General features: G+C 41.2%; 1 protein-coding gene across 2 annotated transcripts; it reads left to right on the top strand.

Annotated features, from left to right (window-relative positions):
* Positions 1 to 6: 6 nt before the first annotated feature.
* On the top strand, positions 7 to 24996 carry ALKBH1 (alkB homolog 1, histone H2A dioxygenase). Of its 2 annotated transcripts, none has more exons than XM_001493933.5 (6): positions 7 to 222; positions 2730 to 2838; positions 6644 to 6806; positions 19405 to 19495; positions 22579 to 22772; positions 23810 to 24996. In XM_001493933.5, exons 1-6 carry the CDS (start codon positions 40 to 42, stop codon positions 24237 to 24239), a joined length of 1170 nt encoding a protein of 389 aa, XP_001493983.2. In that variant the 5' UTR covers positions 7 to 39; the 3' UTR covers positions 24240 to 24996. The 2 variants fall into 2 exon arrangements, with proteins under 2 accessions (XP_001493983.2, XP_014591230.2); XM_014735744.3 differs by having other exon boundaries at positions 20 to 802.
* Positions 24997 to 25440: the final 444 nt, after the last annotated feature.

Genomic DNA, 25440 nt, shown 5'->3' with positions numbered 1-25440 from the left:
GGGAATCTGCTTCCAGGTCAGAGGAGGCCGGGCGGCGAGATGGGGAAGATGTCGGCGGCCGTGGGTTCAGTGGCGACGCTGGCGGCGGAGCCGGGGGAGGATGCCTTTCGGAAGCTTTTCCGCTTCTACCGACAGAGCCGCCCCGGGACCGCAGACCTGGGAGCGGTTATCGACTTCTCGGCGGCCCACGCAGCCCGCGGCCCGGGCCCCGAGGCCCACAAGGTACGGAGACAAGAGCGGCGCGCGCCTCCCCGTCGCCTCGCCTGGCTTGTTGGAGGGGCTTCAATTCAACTTCACCTCTTTCGCTTCCAGACTGACTGTTATTGAGCGATCCCCCCCCTCCATGGGCTGGCGTTGAACTGCCACGATGGCGGTGAAGATTCCGCTGCCCGTTTCTCCACGCGGCCATTCCCAGCTGCGGCCTCAGTCAAAAAATGCCTGGGAATTGGGGTTCATTCCTTCAATTAACTGTCTACATTTCTACTTCAAACCGTGTAAAAACCCCTAAACCGTATTCGTAGACGTCAGGGTAGCGGCTCTGCAGCTGGAGAAAACCAACCGCCCGAGTAATCCCAGAATTGAGGGGGATGGATGTTGTTAAGCCTTTGTCCGAAAAACCGGTGCTTGTCTTCTCTCGGCCTTTTCGACAGAGGGCGTTGAAAGGTTTTGAGATAATCTCTTCAAGTGGAAAGTAAAGGGCAAACGAATCCATCCAGCATCGTTATTTCTTCCTTTCCCCATGGAAATTAAGAAAAGTAACATAAGAGGGGACCGGGAAAACAGGAAGAATCACAAGTATAGCGTAATGTATATTTTTTTTACAATCGCTTTAACTCGGGATGCCTGATCCCTTAATTTGCCTTTGGTGCTGTTCACAGGTGGCTGTTTGAGGCATTCTTTCCAAGCTTAGTAACAGCTCTCAATAAAAGTGGAATGCTGTATTTGTCCAGAATTCAGCTTCTTAGAAACTTCATTCGTTAGCAGAAATGGTCTTAGAATTGTCAAAATAACAGAGAAAGTCTGCACCCCAAGAATAATATACTTGACTCATGGGACAGCCCCTCAGACCCTCATTCAGCCCTTTTCGCCTGTATTTTATCCTAATACTTAAACACTGTTAGAATGTAAACCACCTGAGGAGGAGATGTTATGTCTAGCACAGTACCTAAAACAGTAAGCACTTAATAAATATGAGTACATAAAAACTGGAGTATTTAGTTCCCCTGCTCAAAACAGATTGAAAGTAGCAAATTAGAAAGAAAGTTGCTATTACAAGACACCTGATGCAAGCAGTGGAGACAGTGATGGCTAATGGTCTGGTGAAGGAGGAAGCAGAAAAACTTTTTTAAAAAAACTCAAGAGATTGGGGCTGGCCAGTGGCATAGTGGTTAAGTTCATGCACTCCGCTTCAGAGGTCTGGGGTTCGCCAGTTTGGATCCTGGGCACAGACCACTCATCGAGCCATGCTGTGGTGGCATCCCACATAGAACTAGAAGGACTTACAACTAGGATATACAACTAGGTACTGGGGCTTTGGGGAGGAAAAAAAAAAGAGGAGGATTGGCAACAGATGTTAGCTCACGGCCAATCTTCCTCACAAAAAACAAAACAAAACAGGTTTTGTTCAGCTTAGTATATGGTAGAATAGGTCCATAAACTTCAGGTCTGAGGATGTTGCTGAATTACAGTGTGGTATTAAGTATGATCTATTTAAGAAATCATTACAAAATGTTTAAAATAAAAACATTTTCTCAGCCCCCACGTACCCAGAAAAGTTAGCTGGTCAGGACTCTAGAGAGTTCCAAATAGCCATTTTATGATAGAGACTGTTTATACACCAGCCACTTGGTATTTTCTGGAAGTCTTCACATTGGGGAAGTTAACAGAATAAGGGGTCATATCCCTTTGGAAGAAAACTTTTGATTTATTCTCAGGCAAGCCAGACTCTAAGTTTATTATTCATGGAAGAATAAGGTTTTTTTCCCTAAATGTCCCTACTTTAGTGACTGCATATTGGTTTCTTAACCAATTTAATGAACCATCCATAAGATGCTCTTAGATGCCAAGAAAACTTAATGAGCCCCTGAAAAACTTAATTTCAAATTAAGTAATCAACAAAGACAAAAAGTTCTGAGTTTTAGTTTGAAGTTTCATCTAAAAGAAAGCAAATATTGTACTTTTGGCAGACAGGATTCCCAGTGTTTTATTGAAACGTTTTTTCTGTCTGGTCAGAGCACTCTTTTTCCATACTCTCACCCTCCGCACCCTGGTATTCTTCATACCTCTGTTAAAACACTTAACTGTACACAAGTGCCTCAGAAGCGTTATTGTTAGCCCTAACCAAAGCAAGCGGTATTGTGACTCAGGGTATTTCAGTACACCAAACACCTTTCATGATTCAGAGTCCTATGATAAGTCACAAAGATGTGGAATCACAGGAAAAGGTAGTCTTGAAGGCCAAAATCAGCCTGCTTCTCATTATTTCTTATCTCAACTTTCTGTAGCTCTCTAGTGTTTGTTAGGATATAGATGAGGAAGCTGAGGCTCTAAGAAGTTAAGTGACTTAGATCTAAGTCTTACATCACCTAAGTAATAGAACTAAGTTTAGGACTCTAGACTTATGACTCCTAACTTTGCCCCATACCAGAAATGTCTTTAGAGGTTTGAGGTTCTCAGAGTTGACCTATAAAATAGCTTTAGCCCTCTGACTTCTGTTTCTTTCCTACCAGGTGGTCAGATCTCAGCTAAGTTTGTCCTCAGTGAGTGACCATGATGCACACAGAGCAGGACTTCAGCCGGTCAGCAAGTGGCGAGCCTATGGACTCGAAGGCTATCCTGGTGAGTGCAGCTGACCTCAGAAGGTGAAATCACCAAATCATTTGTCTAATTTCAGAGGAGGAGCAGTAAGCAAGTGAATAGACAAAGGAGAAAACTAAACAGAAATGTTCCACTCCCATACCCCTCCTAAGGGGTCTAAGATTTCCGTTTATTTAACATTCCCAAAGGATAGAGCAGGAGTCAGGAGTGCCTGCCTTATATTGCAGAAAGTGACACACCAAGTACAAATCAAAAAGTAGGACATTGAGGGGCTGGCCCCATGGCCAAGTGGTTAAGTTTGCACCCTCCACTTCGGCGGCCCAGGGTTTTGCCGGTTTGGATCCCCAGCATGGACATGGCACCGCTCTTCAAGCCATACTGAGGTGGCATCCTACATAGCACAACAGAAGGACCTACAACTAGAAGATACAACTATGTACTGGGGGCTTTGGGGAGAAGGAGGAAAACAAAACAAAGAAAGATTACAACAGATGTTAGCACAGGTGCCAATCTTTAAGAAAAAAATAAACTAGGACATTGACTCTGGGCTCCCTGCCACAGCTCTGAACCCCTATTCTGGCAGGAGAGCCGCTTTGAATGACAGAATAATTCATAACGGTCACTCCATTCACAAAATCCCTGCATTCTCAAATGGCATGACAATAGCTTAAAAATTGTTGCTATCAGCAAGGCTGAACATTTGAAAAGAGAACAATTAATATGATCAAAAGTCCTAATAAACTATATAATCTAGAACTTTGAACTTTGGTGATGTTGGATAACTCACTTTACAGATAAAGAAATTTAGATAATACTGCGAAGTGGGTAATGTTATTAACCTTTTTTCTAGGATAATGGGGTCATTGTAGATTAATTATTATCAACCATTTAGAAAATACGGAAATGCTTTATTTGGCCAAATAATCTTATATCTGCCATCCTGTTTCTTTCTAGAGGATGTAAAGTTAGCACTGCACTTGTGATTTCAAATATAGATTAAAAAAACATAGGATTCCCTAAAAAGAAATATTCGTTTTCATTGTGCAAAGGGCCAGATCTATGTTATAGCTTTTAATACATCTTGACCACTGATGTATTTGTTAATAACATGGGAAGGTGTAACAGCTTTAATACTTCCTATAAAAGGCCTCTTGAACTTTAGTTCTGTTTTGAAGAACTAGAGACTTCAATCTTGGGGCTGAAGTCACAAAGGAGACAGTTGAATGGTGGAATTTGTGTATGAAAGCATTGCTCTCCATGAGTTTGGGTAAATGAGGAGCATGCATCACCAGCAGTCTTTCATGCACTTTTTGTTTTTGAAGGCTGCTCTTTACCTTTCAGACCTAGCTCCTGTTTTCAAGGCTGTGTTTCTCTGTTGCCAGGCCTTCTTCCCTTAACAGATTGTTCAGACTACAGTTGTCAGCCCCACTTTGGTTTTCTATTGTCCAAGTTGATGTACATTTTGAGGTTTTCTAGTATTTCACACTTAAGCCACGTCATTTGAGTTGGTACCTCATTATGTCCTTAGAGACTTTATTCTGTCTTCTCTGCCATTGTAAGCTGCATTTAATAGAATCATCATGTCCTAAACATGGGAGATGACAGTCTCACCTTACTCTGGCTGGATCAGTCGAATTGTGTTTACTTCTGGATCCTGTTTATTCTAAAGGAACCTGAGTATACCACAACCCGTCCTTATGAGAGTGAGTGGGAAGATGATGGGTCTGAAGACCAGAAATTCAGTTTAGGGAAGAGTATAGTTGAGGGGGAACGTGATAGCATGAAACATCTGAAATGTTGTCGTACACTAGAAGGGATGGGAAACAGTGCATACTAGTTAAGACCTAGGTTCTGACGCCAGGATACCTGGGTTCACATCCTGGCTCTACCATCTACTACTATATGACCTTGGACAGGTTTTTTAATCTCCCTTGGCCTCAGTTTCCCCATATGTAAGATGCGTATAAAAATAGTATTGACTTCATAAGGTTGTTATGAGGATTAAATCTAAGTGTACATGTAAAGTGCTTAGGTCAGAGCCTGGCACATAGAAAATGCTCAGTAAATGTTAACTGTAAAGCTGGAGGTATTTATCAGGAAGAATTAAGAACTGATTTGGGGTTGCTCTGTGTGTTGGAACCTAAGACCAATGCATGAAAATTAAAAGGAGGAAACTTTTAACTCAACAAAAGGAAGACAACAGTTGTCTGGAATGGACTGCCTAAAAGGGTATTAAATTTCCTGTTACTGTTCAATCTTGGACTAGATCAGAGGTATTCTTCCTTTAATCTGATATTTAGTGGGTATTATAATCTTGATAAGATTTTGTAAAATAATGATGATAGCAGATGGTAAGTTGTTGGGGGTTTCTTCGTATCTTTTTTTTTCTTTCATAATACTGGCAGTCCTGTCACTCTCCTAAATTATTTGGAGAATTTTACTGATACATGAAATGCATAAGTGGCCTCCACACTTATAAGCAAATGTTCTCATTCCTGTCCTCCAATTTTAGAGGAGAAGAGTTCCTTTAGTTCAAAGCCAGTCCCTTCACTTTTTTGATCCCACCGTCTTTCACCTCCTCCAGCTTTCAGGCAATGCTCTCTTTTTTTCCTCTCACCTGTTTTCAGCCAGTTCCTTTCTGCTGGCTCTTTTCTCATAATCTATAAGCGTGGTTAGGTCTTTCCAAACCCTAAAAACCATAAAGTCTCTGTAATTCTTTGTTCTTCTGCAACTACTCCTCAGCCTTTGTTTCCTTCCATAGCCAGGGCTTCTAAAAGGCGTTATCTGTATAGCTGTCTCTACTGTCCTGTCTCCAGGTACTTCACAAGGACAAAGGTTTTCATCTCTCTAATTCTTAAGAAAGTACATAGTGGGGCTGGCCCAATGGTGTAGTTATTAAGTTTGCACGCTCTGCTTTGGTGGCCTGGGGTTTGTGGGTTTGGGGCCTGGGCACGTTCCTAGCACTGCTGGTCAAGCCACATTGTGGTGGCATCCCACATAAAATAGAGGAAGATTGGCACAGATGTTAGCTCAGGGCCCATCTTACCAAAAAAAAAAAAAAAGAGAGAACATGACATAGTGTGTGTTTCTTGAGTGTTTGATGAATGAATCCTTACCGTGCATAGGATTCCAGTTAAATATTCTTATTCTTTTTTTACAGAGGAGAAAAATCAGGTTAGATTACTTTTCAAACCAGAAAGATCTTTTCAACACACATGCTGCAGCTATTTACTTCGTGCCATACTCAACAGATGTACAGACCGTCTTTCTTCCCTGTTAGTCAGGAGGCAGAAATCACACCAATTATTTTAATGGGATAACTTAACATAAAGAATTGTTAGCCAGATTGTAGAAAACAGAAAAGGCAAAAAGGGAGCACTGAGATGTCACAAAGGTAGTCACTGCAGGAAGCAGCTGCCACCTCGTGAAGGGATGATATCTGGTGAAAATTTGAGGGATGACTTTGGTACTCTCAATCCTAAAGTTTGCTTTGGGGTAACACAATTGATAATTGTGGAATATTTCTCTTCGGAATAACCCACAAAGCCAGATATTTGCCTAGTGATAGATGTCTAATATTCATCATCAGAACTTAGCTTTTCATTGACTTAAAGATACTCCTCTTCCTCTAAAATTCGAGGATAGGAATGAGAACATTTGCTTTTAAGTGAACATTGCTTTAAGAAGCTGCTGGAAGCAAGAGCAAAGGGAGATGGGGAGTAAATAATAAAGTAGTGGGCATAAGAGTGTCAACAAAAATAAATTATCTGAATAACTGATGGAGAATTTCCTCCTCTCCTTTTTTCCCCACCCATCTTTTGTATAGGATTTATTTTTATCCCAAACCCCTTCCTCCCAGGTTACCAGTGGCACTGGGTAAAGCAGTGCCTTAAGTTATATTCCCAGAAACCCAACGTTTGTAACCTGGACAAACACATGACTGAAGAACAGACCCAAGATCTGTGGGAACAGAGCAAAGAGTTTCTGAGGTAAGTCTTCTCAGTCACAATAAAGTGGTAGTTTTCAGTGCAGGCCATCCCAGATCTTTAAAGGAACTACTCTGTAACAGTGCGGTGAGAGTGACTGACCTGTTTATTTTTCCCTCCTTTCCACATCAATATGGCACAGTTACGTTCTTTCCCCCCGGGAACATTTGGACAGATGCTTTGACAGTTACATTAAATTGAGATCCATTTTAAAGATTTGCTTATTGTAGCTTAGATGTTGAGTTCATCCTCATTAATCATCAGATGATCCGTTTTCATTCAGTTTCAGCCCTTTTTTCTACTTCAAGTGAGTTCCTTTAAAGACTTGTGATATTCTGGAAAAAAGTAACACTGAAAGCTCTTTACTTCTGCTCTACTAGATGAAGTTAGTGCTACCAGCTGTTTTATGGTAGGTCACTTGTTCTTCATCATAAGAACTAATGTTTGTACCTTAATGTTTCAACATTCATTCATTCCATAAGTATTTATTGAGGGTCAGTTGTGTACCAGGCATGATGCTAAGCATTGGAGAAAAAAAGATAAATAGGACACTGTCCCTGTACTCAGGAGTGCAAAGTCTGTTGGGAACTCAGTATCAACAGGAATAATTGTAATAGAGTTCAGAAAGTATTACAATAGGTGTTTAGAAAAGTGCCATAGGGGCCGGAGGAAGAAATAATTCTTCCAGGCAGGAAGGAGGTGTCAAAGAAGAAAAAATGATTTTTTAATTGGGTTCATTTTCCTGTTATTTTCTCTGTCCATTTGAACTGGGTCTTCAAAAATGATGAGCAGTTTGCTGGTCAGAAAAGTAAGAAGGCTGTTTTGAGTAGAGAAAGCAGAGAGGTGATATTTAAGACAGTAAGTTGTTGCATGAGATGGGAGCACAGGGTGTGCTCTCGAGTTTCTGCTATGTCTCAGCCACTGTGCTTGGCTATTAGAGAGTCAAAGGCAGAGAAGAGACAGTTTCTGCCTTCAAGGAATTTGTGGATTAGTCGAGGACAGAGACATATAAACATAGAATTAAATACAATTTGGCAAGTGGAGGGATACAGTTTATAAGATACTGTGGGAATGGTTTCTTAGGTGGCTGGATTGGAGGTAGATTGTGGAAAATGCTTCCTGAAAGTCATGGATAGAATTGGCAGAGATGAAGCAGGAAAGGTAGTTTGGGGCCAGATTGTGAAGGGTTTGGTGATGCAGAGCACTAGTTTAGAGTCAGATTGCCTAGATTCGGATCCCAGCCCTGCCTCTTACCAGCTCTGTCAACTTGAGCAAGTTGCTTAACCTTTCTATGCCTCATAATAGTCCTTTCCTCATTTAGTAGTGTGAGGATTAAACAAGATATTCTGTGAGAAATCCTTAGAACAGCCTGTTGAAAGCATTGTACCAGCTTTGTGTGTTCTATTTGGACTTAAGTGGATCCAGTGGTGCAGTTTTCAGAAACTGTCATGCTAATTCTAACAGGAGAAATAGAAGATTTTCTTAAGTTGAAAAGGGAAAGGAAAGCTAAAATTCCTTGTTTTTCTTTTAAAGCCTTCTTGGTCTTTGGGTTATGGTATAGGCGGGGGCAGTCATGCACCACTTAATGATGGGGATACATTCTGAGAACGTGTCCTGAGGCGATTTTGTCGCCGTGCTAGCATCATAGAGTACACTCACACAAACCTAGATGGTATAGCCTACCACCCTCCCAGGCTGTATGCTACTAATCTTATGAGACCACCATCGGATATGCAGTCCGTTGTTGACTGAAACTTCATTATATAGTACATGACTGTAGTGTCTTCTTAGAATTGAGGGCAGAGTAAAAGAAGATCATAGTTGAGTGAAATTAGTCAAAGAGAGCTTAGGGTTTGTTATTAAAGCAGCCTGCATTTTCAAGTAATTGAATTTTTTCCTTCTGACAAATAACTGCAGAAATCCCAGTTGTCATCTTCTAAGATAGCTCAGATGGATCTCTTTGATAAATCATCCTGTAAACAATGGTGAGATACATTTTTTTTTTTTTGGTCTAATAAATTAGCAAAAATAAAAAATGTGATGGTCAAGGATTGGAAGAAACTGATGTGCTCAGACATTGCTGGTGACATTGAACATGTCTTAGGGCCCTAGTTCTCCTTCTGTCACTATGTAATAAGTGTTTCAGTTCCCTCATCTGGGAAACAGAGGGATTGGACTGAATAAGATATTCAAGGTGGTTGAATCATGGTCAGTTAGAGCCACCTGGACAGTACACGCAGCTCTTGCCACTTTCCCAGAGTGTAAGAGAAAGGGAGAGGGTCTGTGGTTCACAAAGATTCCCTGGAGATTCTGATTATCTACCATAACCTCCACATTGAGAACTGCTGAACTAGAGGGCTTCTGAGATCTTTTCAATTTTAGCTTTCTAGGTTTCTATTATCAGGGAAGAAGAAACTCTAAGTAGGAAATGAAGAAAAAATACTTATAAGCAAAAATAGGTCTGTTCACAAAACTAGGGCAGCTCAATTCTCTGCTGTGTTCAAAGTTTATTGTCAGTGAAAAGCATAGCTAGAGATTCTTGCACAAGAGTACGATAGTTAGGTACAAGCATCTTCATTGCAGCATTGTTTGTAACGGGAAAAAATGAGAAACAACCTAAGTGTCTGTAAGCCGGAGTTCAGATAAATCAAGCATGACATACCCCACAATAGAATATAGACACTATGCTGCCATTATAAAATCTGAAATCTGGGGCCGGCCTGGTGGTATAGTGCTTAAGTTTGTACATTCCACTTCGGCAGCTCTCAGGTTTGCAGGTTCAGATCCCAGGCATTTGTCAACCCATGCTGAGGCGGCATCCCACGTAAAATGGAGGAGGACTGGCACAGGTGTTAGTTCAGTGACAATCTTCCTCAAGCAAAAAGAGGAGGATTGGCAACAGATATTAGCTCAGGGCCAATCTTAAATCTTAAATCTACCCCTCTAGCAAATATGGTAATAAATAAATAAATAAAATCATTTCTCAGCAACTCCATCACAACCATCTTAGTCTAAGCCACCATCATTTACTGCAGTAGCCTCCTGACCAGTCTTCCTGTGTCTGTTCTTGTGCCTCTTCAGTCTGTTTTCTGCATACAGTATAGAAATCATGTCACTTCTCTTGGAGTTTTTCATCTGCATACTGCAATTCAATTCTAATGCAAACCATCCAGAGTTAGCACAGACATCACAAGTTAAGGGCATGGTCCCCAAACAAACTGCCCTCACTTCAGACATCAGCCACAAGTTTGGGAGATCCCCAGGCTACCTATACTTCTGACCCACTGGTTACAAATTCAGGTGAGTTCCCATGACCCCCCTTAGTAAATCACTAGAATGTCTCACAGAATTCAAGATAGCATTATACTTATGATTACAATTTTATTATAAAGGATACATATCATGACCATTCAATGAAGAGACATATAGGGCCGTGTCTTAGAGGGTCCAAAGTGCAGAACTTCCGTGTCCTCTTCTTATGGAATCAGGACGTGTCATCCTCCCAAGAAGCTCTCCCAAGCCTTAGTGTTTAGAGTTTTTATTGGCGTTCACTCCTTAGCCATAATTGATTGAATCATTAGCCACATAATTGAATTCAATCTCTAGCCCCCCCCCCCCCACCTGTCCCCTGAAGTCCAGCTAATATCAGTTGCCGGAAAGCCTCAAGACTCTAATCACATGTTTGGTCTTTCTAGCTTGACAAACCTACATCCAGAGTCATCTGCTTAGCATAAACTCAGGTGTGGTCCTAAGGTCCACTGTGAATAACAAAGACACGCCTATCCCTCCCAGAAATTCCAAGAGTTTAGCTCTCTTCCAAGAACCAGGGACAAAGGCCAGTGAAATTCTTTGTTATACAACCTCATCAGACTTAGAATAAAATCAGAAGTCTTTACTATGGCCCAGATGATCTGGCCCCCAGCTGCCTTTCCAGCCTCATCTACCATTCCTTTTCATTCATTCTTCTCCAGCCGTCCTGGTCTCCATGCTATTCCTTATACACATCAGTCATGCTCAGATTCTTTGTATGAGCTGTTCTTTCTACCTGGAAATCTCTTCCCTCAGATAATGATGGCTTGCTTCCTTTAGGTCTTTATTCTAGTATCATCTTATAAAAGATGATTCCCTTATCTTTCAATTAAAAATAGTCCCCTGTTTCCCCTCACTCTTTATCTTCTTGCCCTGTGTTTTTATTCTTCAATGCGTGGTAGTCACCAAATATATATTTGTGTAATTAATTAGTTAATGGATACTTTCGTTTTTGCCTTTTGAATTTTGTGAATGTATTATCTATTCAAAAATAACTTTGTAAAGAATAAGACAAGGGGCAATATAAATTTAAATAAAGTAGCTTAGCTTTATTTATTCCATAAATTAGCTCATGAAATGCTTTGTATCCATTTTTGTATATGTGGAAAGTTTTTTCCATTGATATCCTTAGTGGGGAAGCAGAATTAATCCCCTCAACTTTCTACTTTAAGGCTTTGTTTATGATGCTATTTTAGCACTTATAATAGTGAATCCAGTCATCTGGCCCTTCTCCCTCCCACTGCCTGACATGCCCCTGCCCCCACCCCCAGATCTTGAAATTTTTACAGCCTTGATGCCAAGCGCAATTCTTTGTATATATGAGAAAGGTGCTTAGTAAGTATTATTTTCATTAAATTGATATGCTAAATTTGAGAAGGATCAATTAAAGACTATATAGTACCTTTCTGTCTTATTTTCATTAGTTTATTAAATAATGCACATTGGTATTTTAGGAAACGTTTGATGCTAGGACAAATATGGAGATTAAAACTCAGTCCCTGCCTTTGAGGAAGGGACTGTTGGAGGAGGAATTCAGGTTACGTAAAGCATGTACAAGACCAAAGCCTTATTTTTGGATAGAGGAAGTTGCAAAGTGCTATGGGGACACAATAGAGGGAGAGGTTGTTACCAAACTAAGTTCGTTTTGCCCACCACACGATGTGCCAATCACCAAGATGACGAGTTTGCAGAGAGAAAGGGTTTAATCAGAAGGCAGCCAAGTAAGGAGACAGGAGAATCAATCTCAAAGCCACCTCCCCAAAAACTGAGATTAGAGATATTTATGGGATAAAGAGGCAGGGTGGTCTGAAGTGGGAATAGATGATTGGAGGTAAAGATAAGTGAAGTAATTGATGATCAGCAAGCATAGTAAAGCTTCATGGACACATGTTCACAAAATGGCAGCATTACTGTGATCTGAGGGTGGAGTTTTCAGCTCCTTGATGTCAAAAGGTCACCTATTGGACCCAGGCGCAGCTGATGAGTCAGTGGTCTTAACCAGCCTGAACTGGACAAGGAGTCAACTCTCAGCTCCTGAAAAACTCAAGCACCTGTTACCATGGTAACCCAGGGGTCAGAGATACTATCTATAGGGTGGCTTTTAGTAATGCGTTATCTAACTACTTTTGCAAACAGACGACTAACTGAGTATAGTTAAAGCAAGTTAGCCCCTGGTTTCAAGACTGAGGCTAGGAAAAAGATTCCCCGCCAGCAGTGAGTTTGAGAGGGCCAGCCAGTGATGCGGGAGTTGAGTTCGCGTGCTTCTCTTTGGCCCGAAGAGATTATGAGAAGTGAGAGAAAGAAGTTAGAATTATCCCCAGATTTCTACGTGGCAGTTAGGGTAATACTGAGGTCTTGTTGTTGTTTTTTCCAGTTTTATTGAGATGTAATTGACATATAACATTGTATTAGTCCAAGGTGTACAACATAGCGATTTGATATATGCATATATTACGAAAGGATTATCACAGTAGGTTTAGTTTGCATCAAGCACCTCACATAGTTACAAATTTTCTCCTTTTGATGAGAACTTTTAAGATCTGCTCTCTTAGCAGCTTTCAAATATACAGTACAGTATTGTTAACCATGTCACCATGCTGTACATTACATCCCCAGAACTTATTTATCTTATAACTGGAAGATTTTACCATTTGACCACATTTACCTATTTCACCCACCCCCACCTGCCTCTGGCAACCACCAGTCTATTCTGTTTCTACAAGTTCAGATTTTTTGGATTCTAAATATAAGTGAGAGCAATACAGTATTTGTCTTTCTCTGTCTGACTTATTTCACCTAGCGTAATGCCCTCAAGGTTCATCCATGTTGTCACAAATGGCAGGATTTCCTTTTTATAGCTCAATAATATTCTACTATGTGTGTGTATATACACGCCACATTTGTGTATCCGTTCATTAGTGGACACTTAGGTTGTTTCCATGTCTTGGCTGTTGTAAATAATGCTACAATATTTATTTATGCAAAACAGTATATGTTTCCTCAAAAAATTAAAACTAGAACTACCATGTGATCCAGGAGTTCCACTTTTGGGTACATATCCAAGTGAAACAAAATCACTATCTCAGAAGGTTATCTGCATCTTCATGTTCGTTGCAACATTATATACTGATATTTTTAATGGAAATGAGTATTGGAGGAAGATCAGAATGAGCAGAGACAATCCTAAGTGTAATTTGGGGCTTACTGTTTTTGAAATGCTTGTGGAGTATCCAGGTGGAAATGTTTAGTATGCCTTTCGAAATATGGAACTGAGCTTAGGAGCAAAATCAGAGTGAGAGAGATATAGGAGTTACACATAAAGGCCATAGTGAAGTAGTGGGAAGGGATGTGATTTTTTTTTTTAATAGAATACATACAGAGAAAAGAAGGCCATTGGCCCTGGGGAGCATCAGCTCTGGGTTAAAAAAAATACGTTGTTAGAAACCAAGACAGGAACATGTTTGCAGAATAAGAGAAGGGCCAGCCATGTCGATAGACCTAAAATTTGACAATTAAGTGATATAATTAAAACTAAGAAACTAGTTTTGGTAGAGTGGTATAAGCAAAAGTCAAATTGCAGTGAGGGGAGAGAGTAAAGGCAACAAATATTGAGTCCTTTTAGGAAAGTTTAATTGTGAAGGGACGGGAGACATGGGGCACATCTAGGCGGGACATAGACAGGGTACTTCAGAGAGAGGTCAGCTTAGGGAGAAGTGTTACACATTTTTGCAGATCAAGAGGAAGAAACAAGTGCAGAGGAAGACTTGAAAATATGAGAAGAACGATAGTCAATGGAGAAAGGCCTCACAGGCTGTGTCGGGGAAGTGGGAGACGGTATCGGTGGAGAATTGGCCCTCGTAGAAAGAAGTAGGACCACTGCTGAAACCCAGAGGGCAGGATCGGGTGAAGATTTTGAAAGGTTTAGGAGGTGGAGGGGAGGGAAGTTGAAATGGTTGTGGGTCATTTGATGAGGCCTCTGTATTCTCATTGTCCTCGAAGGAAATAAGAGCAGGACTGAGAACTTGAGATGAACAGTTAAGGTGTAGAACAGGCGGTAGAGGATTAGAGAAGGCTTTAAATACTTGCAGACAGCAAAAGGATGTTAGCGATTAAGGTGGAATTGGATGCCCATTTGCAGTGATTGACTTGGGGGTTCAGGTTGAGAAGGAAGACAAACCTGGAATCACTCAAACTCTGAAAAATTGGAGTTCTGAGGTCAGGAGATGGAACTTTAGCATTAAAGGAAATGAGAGATGGGGAAAGAAGAAGGACTTGCTGTGGTCATGGAGGGAAGTATTCAGAGTTGTGAAAGATACAATTCCCAAGCCTTTAAAAATGATTAAAAAACAAATACCTGCAATAGGATTTTTAAGGTTTTTTTATCATAAACAATCTTCAGAATTTTTCTGTCCTGAGTATTTTTGCTTTCACGATAATTTGCCAATGTCCCTTAAGGCAAAAAAGAAAAGGAGATACCCCTGCTTAGTTATGTCACCGTAACTACCCACTGCACAGAGTGCGGACAAGCAGGACAGGAGTTCATTTGCACCTGGTTAGGGTTCAGTTGAAAAGTGCTACAGAACATGATTGCTGAGAGAAGTGCCGGCACTCACATAAAGCACTTACTGTGACAGAAAGTGAGCAAACTGCTGTGTGGGCACATTTGCCAGGGGAGAAGGTGCCAGCACACCCATCTGTCATCCTCCTGCCAGTGCCTGGAGGAGCAGCAGGGGCAGGGAGCAGAGCGTGTTTCTGTGTGCAGTGAGAACCAATAATCAGGGTCGTACTTGCTTGAAAACATTCTTTTGGATAATTGGATAAAATTTCAAGTTAGGTAAGGTGCCAGCATACTCCCTGCATTCCTTAGGGTGGATATCGCAGCTCCGTTGGCACTAGTCAGTGCCTTCTTTTTGCACAAGTCAGGTTTAAAAAGAGGACAGCCTACCCCCTGCATTAATCCCTCAGTATTTTCTGCTTGAAAGTGTTCTGGGAAAGTGTTAAACTTGGTTTTGGCCTTGCAGTATTCACAATGTTCAAGAGTGAATATTTTGGAGTTTTTATTACCCGAGAGGCCTGTGGGTATTTGGGGACCAAAAGGGTCCCTGAGTAGTACTGAGACAAGAAATGTCTTAGTGTTGGCCAGTCCTGTTCTCACATTTTGAGGCAAGTGTTATAAAAATTGTTGCTGCTCTCCTTCCAGAAATTCTATACAAAGGCAGGAATTGAAATCGAGTTCTCAGAAGAGGATATGAAATGAGGGGTGTGATCTTATACCTATGTGAGTCTAACACATTACACAAATGTATATATAAAAATTCTCCTCAAATTGGCACAAACACTCAATGATCACAACTCTTTCACTAAGCAAATCTTAAGCCTTTTTCTTTTCTTTTTGTTATTAAGACTGGGCTTACTGCTTTTGAAAGTAAGACTCTGCTGGCTTTTTACATCCTTGGACCAATCCCCCTCCGTAATATAAGGCAAAGCCCAAAGCCTTTCTTGCAGTGATATAGTTAAACTAGAAAAGAGATGTTCTTTCGGATTCCGAAAGAAGGAACTAAATTTTAAAAGGTGTATTATAGGGGCCGGCCCCATGGCCGAGTGGTTAAGTTTGCGCACTCCACTTTGGCACCCCAGGGTTTTACAGGTTCAGATCCTGGGCGCGGACCTAGCACCGCTCATCAGGTCATGCTGAGGCAGCATCCCACATGCCACAACTAGAAGAACCCACAACTAAAATATACAACTATGTACTGGGGGGCTTTGGAGAGAAGATGGAAAAATAAAAATCTTTTTAAATAAATAAAGGTGTATTATAGGGTGGTTCTGTTCATGCTTGATTGTTACTGTCATTTTGATGATTTTATTTAATAATACCATAAACCTCTGTTACTTGTAATACTGTATGCCCTGTTCTTAAAGAACATTAGACTGAATCTTTTGATGGAAAAGCGCCTTGGTTTTTTTGTGTTTTGTTTGTTTGTTTGAAGATTTTATTTTTCCTTGTTCTCCCCAAAGGCCCCCAGTACATAGTTGTCTATTTTTAGTTGTGGGTCCTTCCAGTTGTGGCATCTGAGACGCCGCCTCAGCATGGCCCAGTGAGCAGTGCCATGTCCACGCCCAGGATCCAAACCAGCGAAATCCTGGGCCGCCGAAGTGGAGCACGCAAACTTAACCACTCAGCCACAGGGCCAGCCCCTGAAAAGCACCGTGTTGATGCCATATCAAGTGTCTGAAATACCATCACCTTCTGAATTATTTTCAGAGCTGCATTGTTATTATCTGCATTTGTTCAGATTGGTCTGGGTTTGATATAATAGTATGAGTTCTTCATCAACAATAAATTGATCTCTTATTGCACTAGAAAGAGATGGAGGTGTTTTGTTTTGTTTTTAAATTTTGCCTACAATGCTGTTTCTCAAACTGTAGTCCCCAGACAAGCAGCATCAGCATCACTTGGGAACTTATTCAAAATGCAGGTTCTTAGGCCCCACCCTAGACTTACTGGATCAGAATTTATAGGCCTAGGCCCAGCCATGTGAGTTTTAACAAGCCCTCTAGGTGATTCTGATGAGCATTAATGTTTGAAAACCACTTGGCAAAAACTACGTGGGGTACACTGGTTCTGTAAAAGCTTTCTGCTCGGCTCTTTGCCTTCTCTTAAATACTCAGGACACCATCTGTTTTGAGTTCTTGATTCCATTTATACACTACTGACTTCAGCATCTTCCTTTTTTCCCTCCTTGAAAATACATAGCTCCATTATACATGAAATTATCATCCTTTTCAGCAACATTTTCTCCTGTCTTTGAGATTGTCTTTAAATAAGGACTTGGGTCCCAAATACTCTCTTAGAAAGAGAAATAAATAGAATGGATCACTCTGTAGGGTAGTTTTGTAACTCTGGAACTACATTTATGTTACTGTTAACCACAAGATTCATATGAGTCCAGAAATAAGAGGTCATACTTACTTTTCTGTCTGAAGGCTACTGAAATAGAATATGTTCTCCAGAGGAATATCAGGGAGTTCTTTTATTTGTACCTTTAGCTGAAGAAACAGTTGGTAGAACTCAGATTATCTTAATAACTAGATTGCATTTTTTTTTTAGTTTTTACGCACAGAAAATTTAAATAGTGATAATTATACATAGTAACTGTTCACATCAGCTATTTGCAGTCACTGGCCATTCCTACATATTTTTTCTCCTAAATTGTTGATAGTTGTCTGTGGCCTTTTGTGCCTAAGACCACACCCAAGTTCAGTGATTCACCAGGAGGACTCCCAGGGTGCAGCAGAGAGTTGTACTCACGGGTCAGAGTTACTACAGTGAAAGAATACAAAGCAAAATCAGCGAAGGGAAAGGGCATGGAACAAAGCCTAGGGAAAAGCAGGCTCAAGCTTCCAGAGTGCTCTTCCAGTGAAGTCACACAAGATGTGCTTAATTTTCCCAGCAACAAGTTGTGACAGCATGTGAGAAATGTTATCTGCCAGGGAAGCTCAATGCCCAGGTTTTTACTAGCGGCTAGTCACATAAGCAGTCTCTGCCTGACACGTACCAAAATCCCAGACTCCCAGAAGGAAGGCAGGTGTTCAGCATAACCATGTTGTTTGCACAGTGAGCTACAGTGTGGGAGTGGGGTGAACCTCCCCCAAATCCAAGTTTCAGCTGCCTGCCAAGGGCCAGCCTTGTAGGCGGGCCTTTCAAAGGATAGCAGTCAGATCTGCTGTGCCTCTTTTCTGCACAGCCGCCCTGAATAAAGCAGGGTTTGTTCCATTCCTTTTAGCTACAGGTCTTGATGTATGTCTGTGTCATGATATCCTTAGAATGTAAACTCTGTGAGGACAGATAAGCATCTATTCTGTAAACTCAGTCAGACATCAAGATGAGTGCCACTTACAGTGTGAGCCTTTAATAAATCCTTTGCTTCTGCTCATGCCGTTTTCCTGTACTGCCTACTGCGTCACTCTCTGTTTAAATGCTGGCCATTCTTCAGTGCCATGCTCAACTCTCAACTCCACCATGAAGGCTGCGCTGATTAAACAGCTGACTTTGAGTTCTCCTTTTTATTTCTGGTGGCCCTCAAAGTGTTGTGCTGTTCATTTCAGTACTAGATTTTACTGCCTTGAATTTCCCCCTCATTTCTTCTTATACTTATCCCCCATCAGAATGTAAACTCCTTAAAGCAGTCTAGTCTTTTCTTTTTGAAACAGCAGTGGTTCTTGGACCAAAAAAAATTTGATTAGTGATGTAAATTACATGGAAAAAAATGATTAGGCCTAGCATTCTTGTATTTCTAGGTATTTAGAGGTAAATCAAAAAAGCATTCTGTTTAGAAACAGAGTAGTTAATCCCATAGATTTATTCAGACAACACATAATTGCAGAAAGGGCACCTCTCTATTTTACAGAAACTGCCTATGGTTTGAACAAGGGGATGTCAGTAACCACATCAATTACAGAGGTCCTTAATTGTTAGCTAAACCTCACTTATCTAAACTATGTTATACAGGATTAAAAAAGTTGTGTTCAACCATTTATTTTTGATTGTATACTGTATTTTTCCAAACTTTTCCCCAACCTGTAATTCTGGGAGGCCACCATCGTTATAGACATAGTGATAACTGTGATTGATACCCTACTTTTAGGAAACCAAATCGAACATGTTCTGTTAGCCAAATTTTCCATTACCCATAGTGCTCTTGGTCCCATTTTCCATGAATGGGTTAAGATATTTCTGTTGTCATTCTTGTTTTACCATTATTGAGATGCTGAAAACTTGCCATTTAAAATTGATCACATTTAGGGGCCAGCCCGGTGGCACAGTGGTTGAGTGCGCACATTCCCCTTCAGCAGCCCGGGGTTCACCGGTTTGGATCCCGGGTGCGGACATGGCACCGCTTGGCACGCCATGCTGCAGTAGACATCCCATGTATAAAGTAGAGGAAGATGAGCGTGGATGTTAGCTGAGGGCCAGTCTTCCTCAGCAAAAAAAAGGAGGACTGGCAGCAGTTAGCTCAGGGCTAATCTTCCTCAAAAAAATAAATAAATAAATAAAATTGATCACATTTAGCAAAGGATTTAGAACCAAGGACTAGAAATTAGAAATGCTAAAATATTTTTTAGTATTATTATATTCTTGGTCAACTCATTTATCTGTTCTAATTTCCCTTATCAAGATCTTGGCTAACAGTTTATACGATGGAATACCAAATTTAGATGCCAAGGTCCTTCAAAAGGCCATGGCTTCCATTTGAGATGAATAAGTCCTCTTTGTCTCCAATCTTTGCAGGTGTAAAGAAGTGAATAAACGGAGACCCCGAAGTTTACTAGAGAAACTGCGCTGGGTGACCCTAGGCTACCACTATAACTGGGACAGTAAGGTATTCAGATTTTCTTGCTAATTCCATTATTTTCCATTTTTATGCTTCTTGGGCCCCACATAGTTGGATTTCTTCCTGGCCAAACTTAAAGTATCAGATTATGCATTTGTGGAAGGCTCTCGTTCATTTACTCCCTCCTAAAATCCTCGTGATACAGTCTCTCAAGAGGAGTGAATAATTTAGCAAGAGAAAAGTAGTTCTTCGTGTGCCCCCAGGTCGTATGTCATCGGAAGTCATCAGTGCTTTCTCCAAGTAGCTTTCAGGGATATAGATTTTTCTTAACTGCATTTGAGAGCAGTTCTCAATTATAATCTTTATTTCCATTATTGTTTGGTGTTTGTTGAGCATTTGTTTTCTACTTAACGTCTGCCTGGAGTAAAAGAACCTCCGTATACTTCTGATGTTCTGTTTCATCAACTCAAAAAAGAACTTTCAAGATCTAGATCCCTTTGCCTGCTCTCTAAGATCTGAGCAGGAGAGAGCTGGGAAAGAATGTCCTACAGTTAACAAAGTTCCATGTTTTCCTACAGTTAACAAAGTTCCATGTTTTCCTACAGTTTCTTCTTTCCTGAGCTCTAAGCTTCAGGAAATGCCTCTTTTGTCACTGGCAGCACAGTGCCTCTTGTCTCAGTGAGGTGTTTGCTGCCAAGCGGAAGGACTAATCCTAAGAGAAAATGGAATTTAACAGATTGGTAGAGACCATCCTCCTCCTAAGCAGTTTACTTTCTAAAAGCTCTATCGGGGCCAGTCGCTTGGCCGAGCGGTTAAGTTCGTGCGCTCTGCTTCAGTGGCCCAGGGTTTCGCCGGTTCAAATCCTGGGCGCAGACATGGCATTGCTCATCAAGCCATGCTGAGGCGTTGTCCCACATGCCACAACTAGAAGGACCCACAACTAAAAACTACACAACTGTGTACCGGGGGCTTGGGGAGAAAAAGGAGAAACAATAAAATCTTTAAAAGCTCTATCGTTTCAGTCAACTCAGCTATTAACAAACATATTAACTGCTCAAAGTAATGATAAATAGTGCTCAAAAGTAGTCATGATGTGATTCTTCTTTTCAGCAGTACAGACTTAATGGAAATCTGGATACCTGTATTTGGGGAAATGGCCGTGTGATTTTCTTTGGGTTAGGCAGCCTGGGTTTGAATCCTCCTTCAATAAGGATCATGCCTACCTCATAAAGTGATTGTGACACTTTAATGATTAATGCCTACAAAGTGATTACAACAGTACCTGGCTGTCCTAAGTAGTTAAGTACACTAACACAGTAAATGTTAGCTTACCGTTTTTTATGATACTATTTTCAATGTTGATATTGTTCCTCAAGGACCTCAAAGTTAGAGCCTCTTTTACTAAGAAAAACCTGGAGTGGAAATTATCAAAAACTCTGAATGAGTAATCAGAGAAAAGTGAAAGAAGAGTAGTGCATGGACAGTTTAAATAGGATCGAAAGCCCGCAAAGGGAATTAATTCATCCCAGCGAGGCCATCTAGTGCTGGAACAGCGGCCCCGAGTGGTCGATCTTCTGAAAGACTAAGTGTAAAATGGTAGAGAAAACTGCAAAGTTCTCCAACTGCACCCTTAGTTTTGAGAAATCAAATAAGCTCTTGTTATTTGCAGTTCAAGAAAAGGAGAAGAAAAAAATAAAGATTCCAACTGAAAAGGCTTGACCATGCCTTCAAGACTTCTCACTTTTCCTTTCACAGACACCTGAAGTGAAAGTTCACTTCAGCCAAAGTAAACGCGTTCTCTCCACAGCTGTGGCTGTTGCTCCAGCTGGAGTACATCAGGACAGGAGTAGAGACAGGAGACAAAAGTGGATTTTCCAGTCACATTGGAGGCTGACTGAGCAAAGGGAGCAGTGAGAGAGGAGCCTCCAGACAGGGGAGGATGTCCGGTGCTGCAGGCCTCCACAGCCAGCGAGCCCTCGGACTCCTCTGCAGAGAAGGCTGCGCCTTGTTCTTCTCAGGAATTGTATACATTTTGAAGAGTAGGTGTTCTGGCCTTTGGGCATTTTTGTTTGTTTGTTTAGAGAAAAAGGAGATTTGTGATTCTCAGGTGCTAAAAATAGAGGCAGTTCAGGGAGGTAAGTGCTGAAAATTACTTCCATTTTAAGGTCCTACCTTGACCATGGTATAAGTTTCAATTCAGATATTTTGAGCGTCATCCCATCAGATTGACCAGTGAAATAGGCACGAGGCCATGTTGCAGGCTGAGGGGTTGAAAACCAAAGTGGCTATAGTATTTGAGTTGCCTTTCTTTTAAAAAATAAACTTTGTATTTTAGAATAGTTTTAGGTTTACAGAAAAGTTTAAAAAACAGTGCAGAGAGTTCCCATATACCCCACACCCAGTTCTCCCTGTTGTTACCATCTTGCATTGGTATGGTACCTTTGTCTCAATTAGTGAACTGGTAGTAATACATTATCGTAGGAGTGGAGTCCATACTTGATTCAGATCTCCTTAGGTTTTAACTACTGTCCTTTTCCAGGGCACCACGTTACATTTAGGTGTCGTGTTTCCTTAGGCAGTTTTTTTTTCTGCTTTTTCTCCCCAAATTCCCCCAGTACATAGTTGTATATTTTAGTTGTGGGTCCTTCTAGTTGTGGCATGTGGGGCGCTGCCTCAGCATGGCCTGATGAGCAGTACCATGTCCACGCCCAGGATCCGAAACAGTGAAACCCTGGGCCGCCAAAGCAGAGCGCACAAACTTAACCACTCAGCCACGGGGCTGGTCCTCCTTAGACAGTTTTGAGTTGCCTTTTTACCTAGGAGAACTATGCTGTTTGGGATTAAAGTACACTGGAGAGAGGTGTAGTAATTGCTTCGGGTGTAGGCTCCTTGCAGGGTGAGTCTGTCTAATTCATCGCTGCATAGCCCAGTGCTGCCGTATAACAGGTGCCGGGATTTTGAATGGCTCATGATTAGATTACTGGATGCCTCGAAAACGGGTGGATAAATCATGTTATGTTAATATGACATGTAAATTAGATGATTTAAAGTGGTAATTAATCTTATGCCACAGTTTCCTGTTTTCCTGAGATCATTGTTTATTTTTCTTATTTTCCCTACTTTTATCAAAGAAATACTCAGCAGATCACTATACACCTTTCCCTTCTGACCTGGCTTTCCTCTCAGAGCAAGTGGCTGCTGCCTGTGGGTTTCAGGGTTTCCGAGCCGAAGCAGGGATCCTGAATTACTACCGATTAGACTCCACGCTGGGGATCCACGTCGACAGATCTGAGCTGGATCACTCCAGACCGCTGCTGTCGTTCAGGTAAGTTCTAGGGGTTTGGGATTACTGTTTATCGCTTCATTCCTGTTTCTAAATCATTTTCAAGCTAAAATGAGAAAGTAAAAACATTAAACTTTCAAAAATGTTGGACTTCTAGGCATCTTAACAATGTATTGTAAGTAAAAGTATCCAAGTCTTTTAAGAGTAATGGCCAAATTATAGTTAATATTTCTGTTTAAATTGCATGGAGTCTGCCTTTTGTGATGAGAGGTCTTGTCAGTGTCTGTGGAAGAGACAAGTGGGAGGCCACAGGCAAAGTGAGCAGGCTTTTTGGGATAGAGAAGAACACAGCACAGAAGCCTGAATAGTTTACTGTCCTCGCCTCCCTACCCATAACTTTAAATTTGTGCAAAGTACTGCACCTGTATCTCACAAAGAAAGCGCGTGGCAGAATCTTTTATTAATTGCTTTATCTTTAAAGTGAACAAGAATGATAAATATAGTAAAGGACTCAAATAATTTTATTGGAAGACTTTGTCTTAAAGATGCATCAGTAAAACTTAAATAGGTAATGTTGAAACTGAGTTTTTAATTGGTTTATTTTAACTGCTTCAGATTTTATTTTTCAGCAATCCCGTGGGCTCTGATAAGTTGAAGTAGCTGATTGTGGGTTGGTCACTCATAGACACAAGCCACAAGAGAAAGATCTTAGCATAGTTTAAAAAGGAGGATTTGAGGGGCCGGCCCGGTGGAATAGTGGTTGAGTTTGCACATTCCACTTCAGCAGCCGAGGTTTCACAACTTCGGATCCCAGGCACAGACCTAGCACCACTCATCAAGCCACACTGTGGTGGTGTCCCACATACAAAATAGAGGAAGATTGGCATAGATGTTAGCTCAGGGACAGTCTTCCTCAGAAAATAATAGTAATTTTTAAATAATAATAAAATTTAAAAGGAGGATTTGGGAGCAATGAGTGTTAAGCTGAAATTAGAAAATAATGCAGTTGGCAATACTTTCCCAACCATGGTTAGTAACAGAAACTTACAATTGTATATTGTTTTACTTATTTTTTGTAGCTTTGGACAGTCTGCCATCTTTCTCCTGGGTGGCCTCAAAAGAGATGAAGCCCCCACAGCCATGTTTATGCACAGTGGTGACATCATGGTAATGTCAGGTTTCAGCCGCCTGTTGAACCATGCAGTCCCAAGGGTCCTTCCAAGTCCAACAGGGGAAAGCCTGCCTTGCTGCCTAGAGACACCTCTCCCGGCTGACCTCCCTAGAGATTCAGTGGTAGAGCCCTGTTCTGTGGAAGACTGGCAGGTGTGCGCCAGCTACTTGAAAACCGCTCGTGTTAACATGACTGTCCGACAGGTGCTGGCCACAGACCAGGACTTCCCTTTGGAACCCATGGAGGAGAATAAAAGAGACATCACCTCAGAAGGTGTCTGCCGTTTGGATGACGAGAATAGCCAAGTAAAACGAGCTAGGTTAAACCCTGACAGCTGAGACTCGGAGAACCCATTCTTTGACTCAAGCGGGTCTTGTAAGTAAATGACCTTGCTGTTTTGTATTGCCATAGACTTTGGCACCAATACAAGCCAAAAACAGAGACGGGGAAAAACTCATCATTGATCACACTGTTGCCTTGGAACCCATTCTGGAGAATAAACTGATTAGCCAGCTTGCTCAAAGAAGTGTTTGACATGGTCCAGTCATGGCACTAATGTATGTGAGAAGACCAAGGAGATGTGACCGTCCACAACAGCCTTCTCAGCCTCTGCCATTTTCTCTGAGGCAGGCAGAAGTGTTTTCATGTCCATGGAGTCTTTAAATACCTCAGATCTTATTAATGGGAAACAGAATACCCTTCCCTCCACCCCATCTGGTGATTTGTGGTAAAATTTTGGTTCCAGGAGCCAACCATTTGCCTCACCTTCTTAATTCTTCCAGTCAACGTCAAATTCCTTGATCTTCTCTTCCATCTTTTCTGGCCTTCACAGAAGAATCCTATACGTATTACAACAATGGAACTGGAAATCTCATCCCCTAGAAAAGAAATTAATCCAGCTCTCTCTCTTGCCTAAAAGGTAAATGTATATAAAAACCCAAGGAAAGGGAAAGAGGAGTTTCTCCAGATGTTTTTTAGATCTCTAAACTCTTCCTTTGACTTTTTAATGCAGTTTTAATTGTTGGAGTAAAAAAGCCCCAAGGGTGTTTTGTAACTGTTTTCTCCCTGAATAAACTTACTTGATTTTAAATTAAAGATCTGTATCTGTCTGAGGGTCAGTGTATCTGAGATTAGTTTTTTTCCTATTTTTGCTTGCTGTATTGTTCATGCTATTGGAGCCCTCTAAGCTGTCTCTGCCCTGCAGACTCCTGCTCTGCCCTAAGTATTTGTGGCTATCTCCCAGGAGAGAATATTCCTTGATATTCCAGTCACTGCTGTCTTCTTTGATGGTAGACAGCTTGGAAATTGCATGAAGCACTGACAACCCACTATCCCCGGGGCTAAGTTACATTACATTTCTCTGGACCTCGGTTTCCTCATTCATAAAATGAAGATAATATTTACTACCATCTTCCTAGAGGAATAGTGATATTTCAAATGATAAAAGAGAATTGAGTGCTCCTTTCTAGAAACTTGTGCCAATATTTTCTTACGTGTACTCTTAGAGGCGTCCCAGCTTTATGTGTGGATGATTGGCTG

This window comes from Equus caballus, chromosome 24 (assembly GCF_041296265.1).
Source record: "Equus caballus isolate H_3958 breed thoroughbred chromosome 24, TB-T2T, whole genome shotgun sequence".
Lineage (NCBI taxonomy): Eukaryota > Metazoa > Chordata > Mammalia > Perissodactyla > Equidae > Equus > Equus caballus.
The sequence above is the reverse complement of the archived record's forward strand: the minus strand, read 5'-3'. Positions and strand labels throughout refer to the sequence as shown.

Excerpts from the sequence above, each read along its gene's own strand:
- ALKBH1 (XM_001493933.5), top strand. The coding sequence starts at position 40 with ATGGGGAAGATGTCGGCGGCCGTGGGTTCAGTGGCGACGCTGGCGGCG. Across the intron at positions 2,839-6,643 it reads TGGACTCGAAGGCTATCCTG|GATTTATTTTTATCCCAAAC; the intron begins GTGAGTGCAGCT and ends TCTTTTGTATAG. Across the intron at positions 22,773-23,809 it reads AGACCGCTGCTGTCGTTCAG|CTTTGGACAGTCTGCCATCT; the intron begins GTAAGTTCTAGG and ends TATTTTTTGTAG.